General features: G+C 41.9%; 1 protein-coding gene across 3 annotated transcripts in view; it reads left to right on the forward strand.

The window, feature by feature from the left end:
- The window catches only part of DYRK1A (dual specificity tyrosine phosphorylation regulated kinase 1A), an 83,116-nt gene that overhangs the window by 20,398 nt on the left and 43,903 nt on the right, over positions 1-18,815 (forward strand). For all 3 annotated transcript variants that reach the window (XM_029083350.2, XM_029083351.2, XM_029083352.2), the window contains exon 2: positions 12,670-12,755. Coding sequence is in view for 1 of the 3 variants with exons in the window: in XM_029083351.2 (XP_028939184.1) it covers positions 12,746-12,755 (10 nt within the window). In the remaining 2 variants the exon portion in view is untranslated. The remainder of the gene's footprint in view (positions 1-12,669; positions 12,756-18,815) is intronic.

Below are 18,815 nucleotides of genomic sequence, written 5' to 3' on the forward strand. Positions count from 1 at the left end.
TCCACAGCGAAGTAAATACGCATTTGCCAGGGCATTTTAAAAGAAACCCAAAACTTCAGACCAATTAACTCATATTTACTCCAGCACTTAGAAGAGTGCTGGACACATAGTAAGCATTGACCAGATGCCATAATAATTATTAATAGATGTTACCTCTCTCCTTCTTACCTTTCTGTTCACCTTGCCTGTTACACCAGATTGCATCTATTCTCCTCCTAAACTAACCCACCAGTTTACTCTCAGCTTCTCCAAAGCTCTGATTCATTGTGCAAATCCTTCCCCTTATTTGGGTCTCTCCTCCCTCACCACCTTCAAACCCTTCTAAAGAGTTATCACTAGAAGGCATGCCAACCACCCTCTTCTGTAACCTTATGACTCATGTTATCTACCATTTTTTTTTTTTTGGTTTACTTTTGTGTTTATCACTTCTATATGTGTTTACTCCTGGGCATATAATATGCATGTAGTTTTTGTCTGCCTGACTCCCATATTGGATTATAAATTCCTCTAGGGTGATGTCTCTCTTACTTTCTCCATACTCTCCCAAGCACCTAGTACAGAGCACTGCCCACTGGAGGCATTCAGTATGTATTAATGGATGTTGTGCAGGTACAAGTCTAGGAGTAAAATAGCAAAAACATTGCTAATTACATGATGGCCTTGCAGTGGTGAGCTAAAAACAGGCAGATAATTTAGACTAAAAACTTGGTCTCACTTTCATTTTCTTAAATTCCGCTAGGTCTTGACTAGGCAGTTTTGAGGCTGCTCCAACATCTATTATTCAGAGTGGGCAGGAATACACTTCAGTAGACCTTATGAGAGGTTTTTAAACAGATGAGAGCCATCTGTTCACACTTGGAGTGGGAGGTGACAGTAAAGGCTCTTTGCAGCCATGCAGCAGGTGTGATTAGAGAGGATAAAACATACATGGCATCTCAAGCAGCCACCTGGAAAAGTTTAAAAGTAAAAGAACAAACAGTGGAAAATAAAGAAGTACTCTGAGAGTGCATAAGTGGTAAAACAACCCCCCCCCCAAAAATAAAAAAATTAAAAATCTAAAACAACCCCCCCCCCCCCAAATAATAAAAATTAAAAATCCATCTTTGGAATACCAAAATGCCAAACTTTTGGAAGTGTAATTTTGAAGTCAAATATTGAAAATTAAAGGTTCAGGTGCCAATAAAGAAGTAAATCTGAATGAGATGAGCGAGGCATGTGATTGTCCATTGTTTTGGCAGAATTTGGATAATCCCAGAATATTAAATTGATTGTAACACATTAAAAGTGTTTCAGGTAATGCTAAATTATTTTTCCATGAAAGACCATGGAGAAATCGTGTTTTAAAATAGATTTTAGAATCCATTTTCCTGCTCCATATAGGAAAAGTGGTATATATATGTAACTGTATATTATATTTAAGATTATTGTATTTAAGATTATAAAATAGTAATTGGAGACCACTGTTTTGCAGTAAAACCATGAAAAGTTTTTTTATATTTTAGTAAATAAAAATTGTTGTATTTGAGTATTATAATACATTATAAATCATTTGAGGTAAATGTAAAATGAGGACAATGAAACAGTTTCCCAGTGGAACTCCTGCTCTCTGGCTTCCCCTCACAGCCTCATCTGTTTTCAGCCCTTCTCTGATCCACGTAAACCTCCCAAACCAGGGCCCCTCCTTTCACTTCCACTGCTGCTTGGAAATGCTGATCCTCCAGCAACTATCACAGAATCACTTATTCCATATACCTTGAATGATAAGTGCATTTGAAAGTATCGTGTAAATTATTACCCTTTCATATTAATGACAAATACAGGCTCCATAGATTTGAGGTTACAGAATACAATAAACAGCTCGAAAAATATTTGTTTGCCATTCGACTTACTGAAGAGAATGTTCTTATTTTTGTCAGCACTCCCCCTTGGATTGCAAGCCCCATGTGGGACAAGAACTGTGTCCAGCCTGATTATCTTGCCTCTACCTCAGCGCCTAGAACACAGGGCATATAGTAAGCGCTTGACAAATACTGTTATCATCGTCATCACCAGCATATATTACTGTGACCTGTGTAAAGAGGTGGGTGGTTCCCTGTCCCTGCTGGCAGGTGGCTCAAGACAGTGATTGGCTAAAAGAGCCCGGTTGCCTTTCAACCAGTGGTATTTATAGACCCTACTTCTCCCCCCTTCACTCCCAACATCCCCTTCCTTCCCAACGACATAGGCCAGACATGGGGTAGCTGGTTCCTGGCCTCCGCCTGCCCTCCAGGCCCTCGCAGCCTCAAGCCTTGCCTCTTGTGGGAATGAGATCCTAAGCTCCAACCTTGTGGCCAAAGAGGCAGGAAGGGGCAGAACAACTCAACTGTCTGCTCAGTGTCTCTCTCTGCCTCCCACTCTTCCTCATTCACCCTGCCCCTAGTCCGAGACTTACCCTCTCTCCTAGTCTTCCCAGCTTTATGACTAGTCACCAAGGCAGCAGTAGGATAGAAGGGTGACTTCCAGGCCTCTCTCTTTCTTTCTCTCCACTGCTCTGTGGAGCAGGTGATGGGGGTGGGGGGGGTGCTGGGAGGGTGTGGAGCCTGGTCCCATTCCTGCCTATGTGCATGTATCTCACCTGGGTAGAACACCTTACCCTTATCAAGCAGTAAATAGTATTTGAGTGCCTGCTGTTCTAAGCATTTGAGAGAGTAGACATGATCCCTGGCCTTTAAGACCTGTACCCCACTAATCCTTTAGTGGTCAGTGAGAATGCCCGCCTTTTGCTTCTGCATTTCTCCTGCCAGTCAGTTCGCAAGTGATATGTGCAATGTAAGAAAGCATTGAAATCACCCCTAAGAAGTAGAGAAGCAGCGTGGCCTGGTGGAAAGAGCACGGGCCTTGGAGTAGGAGGATCTGGGTTCTAATCCTGCCTCTGCCACTCATCTGCTGTGGCAAGTCACTTCACTTCTCTGGGACTCAGTTACCTCATCTGTAAAAGGGGGATTAAGACTGTGAGTCCCACATGGGACAGGGACTTTGTCCAACCTGATTCTCTTGTATCTACCTCACTGCTTAGTATAGTTTCTGGCACATAGTAAGCGCTTAATAAATATCATTTGTTTAAAAAAAGTACATGAGTAGCTGAGAAATCGGATGAGTCAAAGTCCTGATGTAAGCTCTTTGTGGGAAGGGATCTGTTGACCAACTCCTAATAATTATAATGTTTACAGTATTTGTTAAGCACATACTACGCGTCAAGCACTGTTCTAAGTGCTGAAGTAGATAAAGTTAATTAGGTTGAACACAGTCCCTGTCCCACATGGACCTCTGTCTTAATCCCCATTTTACAGATGAGATAACTTACCCCCAGAGAAGTTAAGTGACTTGCACAAGGTCACACAGCAGACAAGTGGTGAAGTTGGGATTAGAACCCAGGTTCTTATGACTCCCAGACCCGTACTCTATCCAGTAGGCCATGCTGCTTCTAAACTCTATTCTATTATACTCTCCCAAGCTCTTAGTTCAGAACTTTCCGCACAGTAAGTGCTCAGCTTTTGAGAAGCAGCGTGTCCTAGTGGATGGAACATGGGCCTGGGAATCACAAGGACCTGGTTCCAAACCTGACTCTGCTGCTTGTCTGCTGTGTGACCTTGAACAAGTCTCTTCCAACCCCAAAAATATGTTGCCTATTCCCATGTTAATAATAATAATAATAATATTTAAGCACTTAGGATATGCTAAGTACTGTACTAAGCAATGGGGTACAATACAATTGGTAGACACTGTCCCTCTGCATAGGGAGCTTACTATCAGGACTCCTGACTCCCAGGCCCATGCTCTTTCCCCCAGGCCACCCTGCTTTTCTGCCTCATAGGGGTTTTGAGAGGAAGCATGTTTTTCAATCTTGCCTAGTGGAAAGAGTACGGGCTTTGGAGTCAGAAGACTTGGATTCTAATCCTGGCTCCACCACATGTCTGTTATGTGACCTTGGGCAAGTCACTTAATTTCCCTGGGCCTCATTTATAAAATGAGGATTTGGACAGTTAGCCCCAGTTGGGACAGGGACAGTGTCCAACCTGTTTAGCTTATATCTATCCCAGCGCTTAGTTCAGTGCCTGGCACATAGTAAGCGCCTAACAACTACCATAAAAAAATTAAAGGTACTGCAGTTGGTGGTCAGCTTCTCAGAACTGGTTCACTTCACAAATTTCCCTGAAATGGCAGGGAAATTATTAAAAACCCTGCTGTACCATCTTGTAATATTTCTGGAGGGAAGAAACCCTGTAGTCCATTAAAAAGTTCACCCCATTTCTGTCAAGAAGGTCCTGTGACACTTTACATTTTTCAATCTCAAGTCTTGGAAAGTCACAAAGTATACAAATTAAGGACAGTGTGTTCTGAAATGTGGCATGTGAACCACTAATAGTGTCTTTTTATGTATCCTCCTCACTGCTCCTCTGTGCCTTATGCTTCTTGAGAAGGAGGATCTAGCTCACTGGAAATGAGTAATTGAGAAAGAATTGAGAAATTAAGGGTAGGATTAATAATTTGAATTGATTTGTCTGGAGGTCTTTGAAGGCGTATATTATACTCCCATTATTGTCAGGTGGGAAATTGTAGTCCCCTACCCCTACTGTTTTATTCATCTGGCAGCCTCTCACAAATCCCAAGTAAAATCACTGAATTGAGGATGAACTGGCTACTGGAATCATGGCAGAAAAAAGCTTTCAGAGGACACAGTGGATTCCAACTGGTTTTGAATCAGAAATGAAGTGAATAGGGTGTCAGATCTATGAGAAGTAACTCATTTGTGTATCTGTGTAATCCATTTATTAAATTACTCCTTAATGTTTCCCTATACTTTCTGTTGCCAGTTAAGAAGCATTGTGGCCTAGTAGAAAGAAAGAGGACCTGGGTTTTAATTCCTTCTCTGCTGCCACTTTCTTGTGACCATGGGCAAGTCACTTATCTTTTCTGCCTCCATTTTTCTCGTATGTAAAATGGGGATTCACTACCTGTTCATCCCCCCCTTAGACTGTGAGCCCACCTGTGGGACAGGCACTGTGTCTAACCTAATCATCCTATATCCAGTGCTTTGGATGGAGCCTGGCAGATAGTGCTTAACAAATATTATTATTATTGTCTACTTGTCTCTCCCTTTAGATTGTAAACCCTTTGAGGATAGGGACTACACCTTTTACTGTTCTCTACTGAGGGTCTAGTAGTACAGTGTAGTATGTGCTCAATAAATTCTCATGCATAAAGGAAAAAGTGTTGAGGGGTTCCAGTGAGGAATATTTATGGAGCACTTACTGTGTGCAGAGCACTGTTCTAAGTGCTTGGGAGAGTACAGTATAACAGAGTAGGTAGAAACCTTCCCTGCCCACAACAAGATAACAGAGTAGAGAAACTGAGGCACAAGGTAGTTGCAACTTGCCCAAGATCACATGTCAGACAAGTGGTGAAGATTAGAACCTGGGTCCGTTGACTTCCAAGGCCATGCTCTCAGGCCAGGCGGTTGCCCAAGCTTTTGCTTAATATGGACTTAATGCGCCTGTTGGTGGGGAAGCCCAAGAGAGGCCACTTTGAAATTATTCAGAGTGAGTTACTTCTTTATTAGGGTGACTTCCTAAAGTGTTAGAGTATATACAAAGGTGAATTGGGTGTTGGTGGTAACCACCAGTCACTGGAATGGTTTCCTTGAAGAGGCTTTTATCTCCAGAGATCATACAATAATACAATAGAATTTACACTCTCAATCCTTCTGGGGTGGTTTTTAGGTACCATTCTTCCAGGTATCAGGAGAAGGGCAAAATACCTTCTAGAAAACCATTTGAGTCCAATTGTGTGGTTAATTATAGTTTTTGATTAATAAATCTGCTATCCTGTTATAGACACTATTCTCTATTTTAGACAAACCTTGGTTACTTCGGGAGAGATGCCTTGAAAGGCATCTTGAACTCCCAAGAGAATATTCACGGATAATTGATTTGGAAAGCTTGAGAAAACAGCCCCAAAAGTTGGTATTCCACATGATGGTGAGGCTGCTGGATTTAGGATCGAGTTGGAGTTAGTGAGTGAAAACACCATAAAATGTCCTGTGTCTTTACTGAGACCAATATTTCCTGTTGCTCATTATCAGTTAGTGTCTGTACATGAACAGCAGTGTTCTGGGCTACAGTGTGTCTGCACTAGTAGAGTCAGAATTGGCTCAGTTTCTTGTGGAAAACAAGTGTTAGAAGTGGTGTACATGACCCTAAGAAAAATGTAGGCCATTTTCTCATACAGTTACACTGCCCTAAAACTGTCTCAACTATGGGAAGACTTCTTATTGTAGACACTCTGGGATACAAGGAATGTACTAAAACTACGCCAACAAAACTCCAATGATGTCGAGCTTACTGGTGCTAAAACAATGCTAAACACTGGTTAGCACCCAGGAGCTACTCACTTTCTCAAAGAGTAGCTTTTGGGGATTGTTCAAATGTTGATAACTAATTGTGAATTTTCTTGTCCCTTTAGGTTTATTTCAGATGCTATCCTTTGGTCTTTCAAGGGTAATTTAGTTACAGGCTTGTTGGCTCTTCTCATAAGTCTTGGAAGGGGAGAGGGTTGAAGGTACTGGCAAAGTGAGGCTTTTGGTGTCCTTGGTATTCCATTAATGCAAGTGGAACAGTAGGCAGTATTTAAAATAGTCTTTACCAAAGAATACTTTAAGGAAGAATTGATCTGGAATCCAGTGGGAGGAATGGCTTTCCATTTACCATTTCCAAGAGAGAGCTTCATATTTTCAGTTAGCTGGCCTCTGGGATTAGAAATCAAATGTATTATTTTCTTATAGACCATCTCTTCTTTACTTTCTGCCCTCAAAATGTTTATCACCCCCCCCCCACCCCCACTTAGTTTGTGTGGAACTCTCCTAATTTATTCTTGCTATTGAATTAGGTCAGTAGTTATACCCTGGGGGCTTGTGACAAATCCTCTAATCTGTAAAGAGCAACCCTGCTGGAGGTGGGCCCCAACATTTTATTTATTTGAAGTTGATTTCTTGAAGATTTAGCTTGCTACCTTAAAAAACAAATGGGTCTGTAATTTTTTGGGGAAAATCTCCCAGAAATAAATCTAAATTAAAACAAGACAGAAAGCTACCACTCCCCTTTCTCTCCCTTCCCAATGAACCTTTCCTAGTGCCCTCAAGGTCCATTACCACCTGAGAGTAGTGGAATGCAAGGTGCTCTTCTGTTGGTGATGAATCCATTGGGAAGCCACTAATTTCATCTCCAAGTCTGCTCCCTCCATACTCCATGTTGCTGCCCAGATCATCTTTCTGAATAGTTGCTCAGCACATACCTCTCCACTCCTCAGAAACCTCCAGCCCAAATCCCTCCATGTGAAGCAAAATCTCCCAGTTGGCATCAAGGCTTTACATCAGATCTCCCCCATTTTAAATATTGTCTTTCATCACCCACTAACTTGCACTGCTGGATCCTACCATGTTCACCTTTTAACGATAACTCACTGTCAACTCTGTCGCCTTCAAACGTTTGCTCATGCTGTTTCCCCTTGGCCTGAGTGCCCCCTCCCACGAATCTACCATGTCCACAGTTCATCCTATTAGCAAAGCTGTCCTTAAAAAAAAAAACAAAACAAAACATCTCCTCCAGGAAGCCCTCTCTGGTATACAAGACCTTAAATGGGTTGGCCTAACAGCAGCCACCCTAATTATTCAGTTACCTTTAGTACCTACATACAAATGTAGTTCAAATCCCAGCTCTGCCACTTAATAATGTTGGTATTTGTTAAGCGCTTACTATGTGCAGAGCACTGTTCTAAGCGCTGGGGTAAACACAGGGGAATCAGGTTGTCCCACGTGGGGCTCACAGTCTTAATCCCCATTTTACAGATGAGGAAACTGAGGCACAGAGAAGTTGTGACTTGCCCACAGTCACACAGCTGACAAGTGGCAGAGCTGGGATTCGAACTCATGAGCCCTGACTCCAAAGCCCGTGCTCTTTCCACTGCGCCACGCTGCTTCTCACTTGTCAGCTGTGTGACTGTGGGCAAGTCACTTAACTTCTCTGTGCCTCAGTTCCCTCATCTGAAAATGGGGATGAAGACTGTGAGCCCCACGTGGGACAACCTGATTCCCCTGTGTTTACCCCAGCGCTTAGAACAGTGCTCTGCACATAGTAAGCGCTTAACAAATACCAACATTATTATTATTTATTTGAACATTCAATTATTTTGCTGTTTTATGTGATATAAGTGCACTTTTTCTTGTTAATTCCTTTTCCTTTCCTTATTTGTAAATCATTCTTCTTTGTCTTCTCAACTAGACTGAAAACTCCTCAAAGCCAGGAAAATGTGTCTTTTGCTTCTGGTGTATTTTCACAGCCTTTACTTCAGTGCTTTGCGCCCAGGAAACATCTTTGCTAGATAGATATTCTGTTGTGGAGTGAGGAAGCATAGGAAATTGTGACTTTTTTTCTTCTTACAAAGCTAACTGCAGAATTCAGATTTTAAAATCTGAATGTAAATTATAGCAGGGATTTTGTAGCTTCAATGAGAGGGAATGAGGAGAAACTATTCTTTCTCCAAACTCTACTGATTTCAAAGGCTATTATTCCCAGTATTTGAGTACCTGCTCTATGCCGAACACTCTACTAAGTACTGGGGAACATACCCTTGAGCTTACAGTCTCATGAAGACACAAATCTTAAGCACTCAGTTGGAAAAGAATAAAAGTTTAGCTACCATGGATAAGGGACAAGATGGCTTCTGAATTGTGAATCTTCCCCAGAGCTCAGCCCATAGCAAGGGGTTAACAATTATTTTATCAATCAAAGCAAATTTAACTTACATTAAACAACAGAACAAAGTTTTTAGCATTTCTTTTGTAATTTCCCAGTTCATCTCTTTAAATGCAAATTATTGCTTTTAGCGTAGTTATTGCTTAAGCGCTTAGTACAGTGCTCTGCACACAGTAAGTGCTCAAATAGGATTAATGAATTAATGAATAAACTGGTGCTTGCGTGTGTTAGAAATAAGAGCGTTTATCGTTGACTTCCGTTTGTAGCCCATTTTGACTCATCTACCTGGTTTTATTCTTGGGTAATTTTGCTTAGCCATCCTTTCTCCAAGTTAGATAAGTATAGTGGTTTTTTTGGTTTTTGTTTGTTTTTATTTTTGCTTTGCTGGGGGGGCAGGGTTTGCCTTTTAGGACATTGTAATTGGGATGGCTATTTGGAGTTCGTATTTGAATTGGAGTCTGCTTTTAAAAAAAAATGGTATTTAAGTGCTTACTATGTGCTAGGCGCTTGCACTAAGCACTCTGGGGCAGATACAAACTAATCATGTCCCTCATGGGGCTCACAGTCTTAAATCCCATTTTACAGGTGAGGTAATTGAGGCACAGTGAAGTGAGTTGCCTGAGGTCACACAGCAGACCAGTGACGGAGCTGGGATTAGAACCAGGTCCTTCTGACTCCCAGGCCCATGCTGTATGCATTAGGCCACACTACTTCTCAGTGTTCTTTTTCCTGTCTGTCGTCCGGATAGCAGTAAGGTAAGGCCCTTCCTTCTAGGAGTGGGGCTGCGGGCTATTGTTGTGGAAATGCAGACAGTCGCACATCTTGTGCTTTTACAGAACCAATTAAATGTCCATGATAAGGGCAGGAATATCATTTAATTAATACTTGTTGAGGGGAATATGAAAATTTCAGGGGTACCTTTTGAATCCAGGGAAGGTGACCTAAATGAAATATTTACTGCTCTAAAACCAAGGTTCAGGTGATTTCCCTAGACTCTCTTTGACTGTCCTTGTCGAATGTCTTTCATCCAATTGGTGGCTCCTTTCTCTACCCTTTTGGTCTTAAGCAGGCTTCTCACTTCCTTTTTTCTTTTCTCTGACTCAAAGTAATTGTGGTAGGAGTCTGCTGGAGGCTCAGTTTGAGGTATTAAAGTGAAAGATAGACCGACACACCCATGGTCAGGAAAAGACAGAGACACACGGGAAGGACAAAAAGCAATCACAGTTGTCTTGCTGCATGGAAGGTTTTGTGGTGCTGGGCTCCCACCACCTGTTTTTAACAGTTGCTTGGGAAGGGAGGAAATGCTCTCTCAAGCAGTTGATCTCCCAGTGTCGGCATCCTGCTCATCTTCTGGCATGGAACCAGAGAAGGAACGGGGAGAAAGTGAAATGCTTTAGTTCCCACTCTTTAATCCTTAGAGGATATTTATGTGCAATTGCTTACATTGCAATTTGAAGATGAAACTTGCTTTTTACTGCTAAAATTAGCAATTAAAAACCATTTGGATTTAGAGAAATGACACATTTTTGTGTTTCTTCTTCCCCCCCCGCCCCCAAATCTGTCTTGTGCTTTCCCTCTTTCTCCCTGCGCCTTAATTTTTTTGGATGTTCCTGACTGGGTTCTCTTTAGCCTCTTTGCTATTTATCAACCCATCATCGCTACTTATTGAGCTCTTACTGTTGCAGAGCTCTGTACTGAGTGCAGTACTGCAGAGTTGGGAGGCATGTTCCCTGCCCACAACAGATTTACAGTGTAGAGGACAAATCGGCAGTCTGATACTTGTTGAGGAGCTATGTCAGATTTTCAGGAGTTTCTGATAATCAATCAACTCCCTCGCTGTATTATTGGAGTAGATGTAACAAGTTCTGAACTAGCAGATGTTACTTCTGAAGTCCATTGTGTCTTACTCTTGATCAAATTGATCTCCATCTGCCAGTGTTTGGTGTCCCTAATGTTCTTAACTTATTTTGAAGTTTTACATAATTCTGTAGCTTTTATTTAGAGGGAAAGCATTCCCTCATCAGCATTTTTTACTGATGCTTCGAGCACTTTATCATTAGTTAATATACTTATCCAAATCGAATCTGTAGGGTACTCTTGGTGTAGAGTTTTCTTGTCCCTTCCCTGCTGTTAGTATGAAGTCTTCTTGTATTACTGTTACTTCTGTAAACCTAGTTTTCTTTTCAGTACTTTTGATTAGGTTTCTCAGCTCAGCATGAAATATATATGGGTAGAGCAGGAATCTCGTTAACCATATGGGACACTCCTTTTGTGCTTTGCATGCCCCCCTCCCCCCAGCTATCTAGCCCCTTCCTTCTTTGACAGATATACTATGGATTTGTTTTTTTATTTTTCAGTGATTTTTTTATTAAGCTAAACATTATTCACTTAGTTTTAGTTTCAAAAAAACATTTTATCCCAGTTTTTGCATTGGTTATATTGTGCTTGTTGCCCCTGGCAATATATATATATATTAAATATATTGGTCTTAAAAAGAATGGATTTTTCTTTTTTTTTTTTTCGGTAGTCTGAGTGGTAAGAGGAGATCTGCTTTGTGATAGCTTCTAATAGTTAATGAATCATAAAAGACGACAGACACTTTGCAGTGAGTGGGGGAAAAGTGCGAGAGAAAACCAAAAGTGATATAGAAACTTAAATTTCACACCTTTCAGAGTGGGTGTTGTATAATGAATATACAGAGGATATGTGATGTTAAATTTATCCATGTGGTTGTTAATGGGGGATTTGGGGTCTTTATACCAACACCCCAAATGGTGAAAAAAGACTTAGGACTATCCTAGAGTGTTTGCTGATTTTCCCCAATATATAGAACCCTTGCCCCATTGTTACATCTAGTTCCTGGAGGAGATCAATTTCTGTACTGCCCTCCCCCACAAGTTCCCCTCCCCACCACTTTCTCCTCAGTCTCACCTCTATCTAGATTTTTTCTTTCTTCCTCTTTCTCTCTCTCTTGCTCTCTCTCAAAAAACAAACCCCCAAAACTAACAGTAATGACCCCAAGGGCCACTGCTGTGATCCAGGTATACTTGTCAAGACAGTTGTGTTTACTGAGTGCTTACTGTGTGCAGAGCACTGTACTGAGCACTTGGGAAAGTACAGTGTGCATATAACAGACTCATTCCCTGCCCACAGTGAACTTACAGTCTAAAGGGACTTGTGGCTGCCAGCCCCCTCTTTCCTCTTCCTGTTTGTAGTCCTGCCTTCCTGCCCTGGCCAAAACCATGTAAACGGGGCCAAGGAAGTGCAGGGGTTGCATGTAATAGTGGTGCACTTTTTCAAATGCTTAGTGCTCTGCACACTGTATTGTATTTGTATTGTACTCTCCCAGGTGTTTAGTGATCTGCAGACTGTAAGTGCTCAATAAGTAGGATTGAATGAATGAATGAATGCAGGCGCTTTCCAAGCAGTTTTTACCATCACCTGTTCCCCGCTCTATGGCTTTGGCCCAGTCAAGAGTTCCGACAGTGTGGCAATAGAGAAATAAATGAATTCAAGATCATTTAGCTATAAGAAGATTGTAAGGGCGTAAAATAATGCAATTATTCTCTTTAATTGTGCAGTGATGCTGGTGGACACTTGTTGGGGAGGAAAATCACTTGCTTTTATTACTTAAATTCATTTTATCCTAGTGAGCATATTTCCATAATGCATTAAAAAACATTCACAGTTTTTCCTTAACTACATGAACAAGAGTGTTTTCGAAATACGTTTGACTAGCACTAAAAGCATGTTAAAAGTTTTGAATAACTTAATCTGTACGTCGGATGTTTGCAATGTCTATGTTAATGATAGTGGGTTATTAATGAATTAGCATTTGTATTTTGAATCCTCTCATCACAATATGTTTTTCTTCACGCAGTGTTGTGGGTTTGCTGCTGGACTCTTCCCTCCCTTCCCCCACCCCATCAGGATGATATGAGACTTGAAAGAAGACGATGCATACAGGTGACTCATATTAAATATTGTATGTCCTTGACTTACCTGAATAATATGGGTACTGGTGTAATGGGAGTGGAGTAGTTCCTGGTATAGAGAAGAAAGAATTCAGGAAATACCATGGGATGAACAGTGTGGAAAGGGGTGTGCTGGGAAAGAATGATGGAGCATTGACATTTCCTGCAATTCATGTCTTTGGGACCTAATTGTCTTTATATTATCTTGTATCGTTCGCACTTTATAGTCACTTCATTCCTAATTTGCCAACTCAGGGAGGGTGCAAGCCTGTTCCATTCTGGAACCTAACCTACAGAACATGGGTGGCCTTAAAGAAAGAAGCTCTTGTACTGCTCCCCTTCTTAGCTCTTTAAGCTCAGTTAGAGAGGAGATGCGCTTCCCAGGAGCTCAGCGCTGCCCGCGGCCCAGGTTTTCGAGCAGTTTTGACCCCCATTAAGGAACAGGGATATAGTGCTGGCAGCTCTGTGGCCAGGGGAATTCCTCCTGGGGGAAGTTGCTCCCAGTTTAATCAGTGAACGTCCCCAGGTAGGTGTGGACTGGAGTCTGCTCTTGGACTCAGGGCCTCAGTGCAGGAAAGAGGCCTTCCTCTCCTTTTCCTCCTCCTCCTCCGCCCCACCCTGTGAAAGTAGCCACTGCACCTCTTGAAAAGGAAGAGAGTTAATGGCAGTGTTTACCTCAGAAAGGTAGCAGTGCAGCTGGAGGAGAGAAAGGTGACTGGAAAATTCCTTTAACAAAGTGTTTTTTTGTAAAATATTACTTTCATGCAGAAAAAATTTATTTATAATTGCCTTGTAGTTGAATAGTATCACTAAATTTTGAAGGGGCAGTGAAGGTCAGTGGGTGGTGACATGGAACTTCAAAGGAATTTTCTGGCAGAGTTTTGGACTTTGCTGTGTTTGACTTTCGAATTTTTCTTTAGGTTAATGAATGTATAGTTCTTTCAGCCTTCCTTAATTAGTGGATCTAGGGATCTCGTGACTTTTGTCACGGGGAAAGCAACTTTCATGGTATGTGCCCCATTTTGTTTGGTTCTTGAGCAGCTTCCAACCTTTCCCACTACTCTGTAGTCACCAGTCCTGGCCCCAGTTTAGTTTCTGCCCTGTACAAGTCTCCCAAAAGCTATTTCTACTGGCCCTGATGGCCTCAATTTTTACTAGTTATTCTCCATCTACAGTGAGAATTGATTAGGTCATTTGCAAATTATCAAATTTGTTCCAGTATTTTCCCAGCTATTAAAGGCAAAGTTTGGCCAAATTTTGCTAGTTGTTGAAATTGGGTTCTCTGTATGACTTTGGTGGGTATAAATGACCTTTTTTCATAAAATGCACCTCAGGTCATGATTTCAGTCAGGTACAAGGGGACAGGTATTTCAAGAAATAACTAAATATTTGTTGCTACTTTTTGATAATGGTGGCACTCTGTAACTTCAGAATGGTTTCAGATATTTCTGTTAGGCATTATTTGATTTCTGAAGAGAAATTAATTAAAATTTGAGTCCTAGTATATGGCTCAAGGTAAGACAGGATTACTAGGATTGAGGTTTTCTGTACTTCTTCGTCAACGCTCAAATGATTGTGCAGCAGTTTCTGTCAGTTTCTTTTGATTTAGACTATGGTATGAAGAGGTCAAAAAATTTAAGTATACCAGCTATTATGTAGCACCTGCACTCCAGAGATTTCTTAAAATTTTCAGCTGGGGAAGTAGAAACAGACATGCAGTCTGTGGGATAAAATGCAAGTGGCCAGTTGTAGGGGGAAGTGAGTCTTGTGTACTTCCACTGGAGTTCAACTGAGAACTTGGCCCCTGAAAATAATTTCAATACCCAGCAGATGGAGTGCAAGCAAGAGGGTGAAGAAAATTATGGTCTTCCACATGCTGCGGAAAAGGTGCACTGCTATATTCTCATGGTGGTCAAAGTGTGAAAGGAATGCATATTCCCCCCCCCCCCGCAAAGGCACAAAAAAACCCCCAAAACACCACCACCACACTCTTTTGGGTGTAGTTTTACAGTTGGCAGTCATCTTTGAGGCAAAGGGCAATTATACTGCCTTTTTATGTAGCTTTTACATTTTTTTCCCCAGAGTTTTTTCTCCACAGAGTTCCTGGAGAGTGAGGCTATGTAGCAGGCCACTTCCTGTCTGAGATTGGATGCGATTTTAAAAGTTTTTTTGGTTTCGAACAATTAAACATTGTTTCAGAAGCAAGAGAACCACAAAAGGACTGTGACTCGTGTTTCAAATAATTTTGAGGTTGTTAAGATGGAAGATGGGCTGGCCATATATCCTAGCTTAGTCAGAGCAGTCTCAGATTTCATAATCATCAACAGCTTGGCCTCTGGACTTGAGTATTTTACAGTGGTAAGGTATGAATGTGTCAACCCCAGCATTTCATTCAGTCCTATTTATTAAGCGCTTGCTGTGTGCATGTGTCACCAGCACTATTGTATGTACTGAATAGGCAGTGGCACCTTATTAACTTTGATTGTCCTCTAGCAATACCTTAAAGATGTTCATGTCACTATTCCCTATGCATAGCCTGAGTGCTAAACTGATCAATCAATTGCATTTAATGAGTGCTTACTGGATGCAAAACTCTGTACTATGTACTTGGGAGAGTACAGTATATTAGAGCTGGTAGACATATTCCCTGTCCATAAGGAGCACACATTATTTCTTATCTTTCAAACTTTCCTAGGGAAAACTAATGTATTCCAAAGCATAAGACATCTCAGGAACGAAGATGACTCCAAGAGGCTTTGTGGCAGTATCAGTCCATCTCTATATAGCATGAAACTCCCAATTGCTCCATAATATGAAGGCTGGTGAATGGGAATCCGTGAGATATTGACAAACAGGCACCCATTTAAACCATACAGAAATATTTTTGGGCTATGGCAACTTTTAAAAAGAATTGCGCTGCCCTGAGAAATTATCTACGTGGTGACATTTATTGACAATGAGGTAGCCTTCATCAGCTTTGTTTGACCATTCACCCTTCATCAGTGGAATACAGAAAATTGTGTATTTGATTCAATTTTGTCCAGAATATTGCACACACAGTCATTCTTGAGAATTCCACAAGGAATTGGAAAGCTGGAAGCAAAATACAATTTTGATCCTCTGGGAGGCACCTAACACCCCCCTCACTCCCCCCAACTAAAAGGTTAGGGTAAGAGCAGGTAAGAGCATCAACCCAAGTTCTTTCATTATTCATGCAGGAGTTTCTGCCTGCTATTTGCTGGGATTTAGAAGCACACACCCCTGAAGATCTGCAGATGGTTGTGTACCACTTTTCAATCCAGAGTGCTCTAAATATTAGTCTGAAGACCACCAATTATTCTGAAGGAGAAGCAGTGTTGTCTAGTGGAAAGAGCACAGCCCAGGGAGTCAGAGGACCTGGGTTCTAATCCTAGCTCTGCCACTTGCCTGCTCTATGACCTTGAGCAAGTCACTTAACTTTTCTGTGCCTCAGTTTCTTCATCTGAAGAATGAGCCTTCAACACCTGTTCTCCGTCCTTCGATTATGAGACTCGTGTGGGACGGGGGTCTGTTTTCCACCTGGTTACCTGTATCTATCCCAGCTCTTGGTACAGTGCGTGGCAGATCGTAAGTGCTTAATACAGTTATGATTACTTTAGGAACTCTGAATGCAATTAAAGATCTCTATCGCTGTCAAGAATTGAAGGCTCTCATTTCATTCTGCTACCTGGCCAGCTCATTGTACTAAAATGCAACGGCATACCAACTGAATTAAAAGGCTCTCTGCCCCTTGGGAGGCAGCATGGTGTTAAGGTGGCATAGACTGTGAGCCCGTCATTGGGCAGGGATTGTCTCTATCTGTTGTCAAATTGTACATTCCAAGCGCTTAGAGTACGGTGCACATAGTAAGCGCTCAATAAATACTGTTGAATGAGTACGAAGAACAGTTCTCTAAGGCAGATCTGGATGGAGAAGCAGCGTGGCTCAGTGGAAAGAGCATGGGCTTTGGAGTCAGATGTCATGGGTTCGAATCCCGGCTCTGCCACTTGTCAGCTGTGTGACTGTGGGCAAGTCACTTAACTTCTCTGTGCCTCAGTGACCTCATCTGTAAAATGGGGATTAAGACTGTGAGCCTCACGTGGGGCAACCTGATTCCCCTGTGTCTACCCCAGTGCTTAGAACAGTGCTCTGCACATAGTAAGCGCTTAACAAATACCAACATTATTATTATTTTAGTGCCAGGCTTAGTGTAAAACGACAGAGCAGGATTGCATTCAGAGGTTTGATTGGCAGGGTATCCACATGCACCATAGTGCTCATCAGATCACACCACTGCTCTGTAGGACATGCAGTGAAAGGGTACCCAAGGATGAACTTCAGAGTAAGCTAAGGACTAATGGACTGACTGTTAACAAGGAGGGCAGAAGTAATATTGCAAACCCAACGAAGCACGATTTGGCTTCACATGAGAAGTCACGTGTGGATGAGAAAAGTAGAAGGCAGACCAACGTGGTAGAGAGGCAAGAAGAACAGAGGTTTTGAGAAGATTCAGGAGGCAGTAAGGACACCAGCTCTCTTCACAGCGGCAGAGGACGGTCTTTATTTATGTGTCCATGATGTCGAAGGGGTTTTTCGGTCACGGATCGGCCACACTTCCACACAGTGGTCAAATGTCCCTCCCCGTAGCTCCCCACGGTGGTGATGGAGGCTATTGTCCTTACATCATTTTAAGGTAGACTGACTCACAAACTTGCTTACCCAATTTTCTGACAGAACCCAAGTGTTTCTGGTCAGGGCCAAAAAGACCCAAATTTGGTGGCTTTCTGACCAGTCAAATCTGTGAAGTCTGTCCTTTCCCAAAGAAAGGAGCAGCATGGCTTAGTGAAAGGAGCCCGGGCTTGGGAGTCAAAGGTCATGGGTTCTAATCCCGGCTCCGCCACTTATCAGCTGTGCGACTTTGGGCAAGTCACTTCACTTCTCTGTGCCTCGGTGACCTCATCTGTAAAATGGGGATGAAGACCATGAGCCCCACTTGGGACAACTTGATTACCTTGTATCTACCCAGAGCTTAGAGCAGTGCTTGGCACATAATAAGCACTTAACAAATACCACCATTATTATTATTATTTCCCAGCCCTCATTTTGCCGCCCCCACACTCCAGATGAACACTTGGCACCTTGGGTAGCATCATTTTTGAATTCTGAAAGATAGATGTCTTATGTAATTCATTGGAGAAGGTGGACGGAGGTAGGGGAATTTTGCGCGGGGGGGTGGGGTGGTGTGTGTGTGTATGTGTCTCAAAGTTTTCTATGGATTTTTTTTCCTGGGTTTTTCCTCTAACAAATCTGGTGGAAAAAATAGATTGGTGGTAGCCCTAACTAGGCTTTTCTCAAAGTACCAAATCCATGGTCAGGTATGAAAAGGCTTGTCATGTGAGACCATCTCACATGATGCATTTGGCCCTTCTTTAGCTCTTACAGTAATAGTTTGGTATGCTTGCTGTGCATTGATAGGGTAGATGCTTTCCATTTCTTCTGTACTGACGGTTTAAATATATCTTGTGCATCAGTAGGTACAAATGAGAAATGGCTTGCAATTCCAAATCTCTCTCTGGCATTTTTGTTTTTATGAAGAAAGAAGCAATTTATTTAAGAAAACATTGACGAGAAACTTCAGGATACTTAGGAAGTAGAAAAATATCACTTTTGATTTGTTTTAGTATTGAAACTTATAGGCACGTACCTAGGGATTTTTACCATACATGTTCCGAACAAAGGAAAATGACGTTTCCCCATTTTAGACCAATTTTATTGGAATTTTATGGCAGCCTAAGGGCATTGAGAACAGCACATAACGTTTGGTCCTATAGTACATATGACTTGTGTTTTTTGCCATTGTTTTCTTGCCCCTTCCAATTTCAAGAGAAAAATGGGGCTCTGGGAAGCTGATATTTTTTCCTTGAGGGAGCGGAAATAAACAGTTTAGGATAAAGCCTCCCAACAGCTGACCCAAGAAGCGCACTGCAGTCTTAGGGAAAGCCCACCCTGTTGATAGTGTAGAACAGCTGGTGAT

Source organism: Ornithorhynchus anatinus, chromosome 18, assembly GCF_004115215.2.
Source record: "Ornithorhynchus anatinus isolate Pmale09 chromosome 18, mOrnAna1.pri.v4, whole genome shotgun sequence".
Taxonomy (NCBI): domain Eukaryota; kingdom Metazoa; phylum Chordata; class Mammalia; order Monotremata; family Ornithorhynchidae; genus Ornithorhynchus; species Ornithorhynchus anatinus.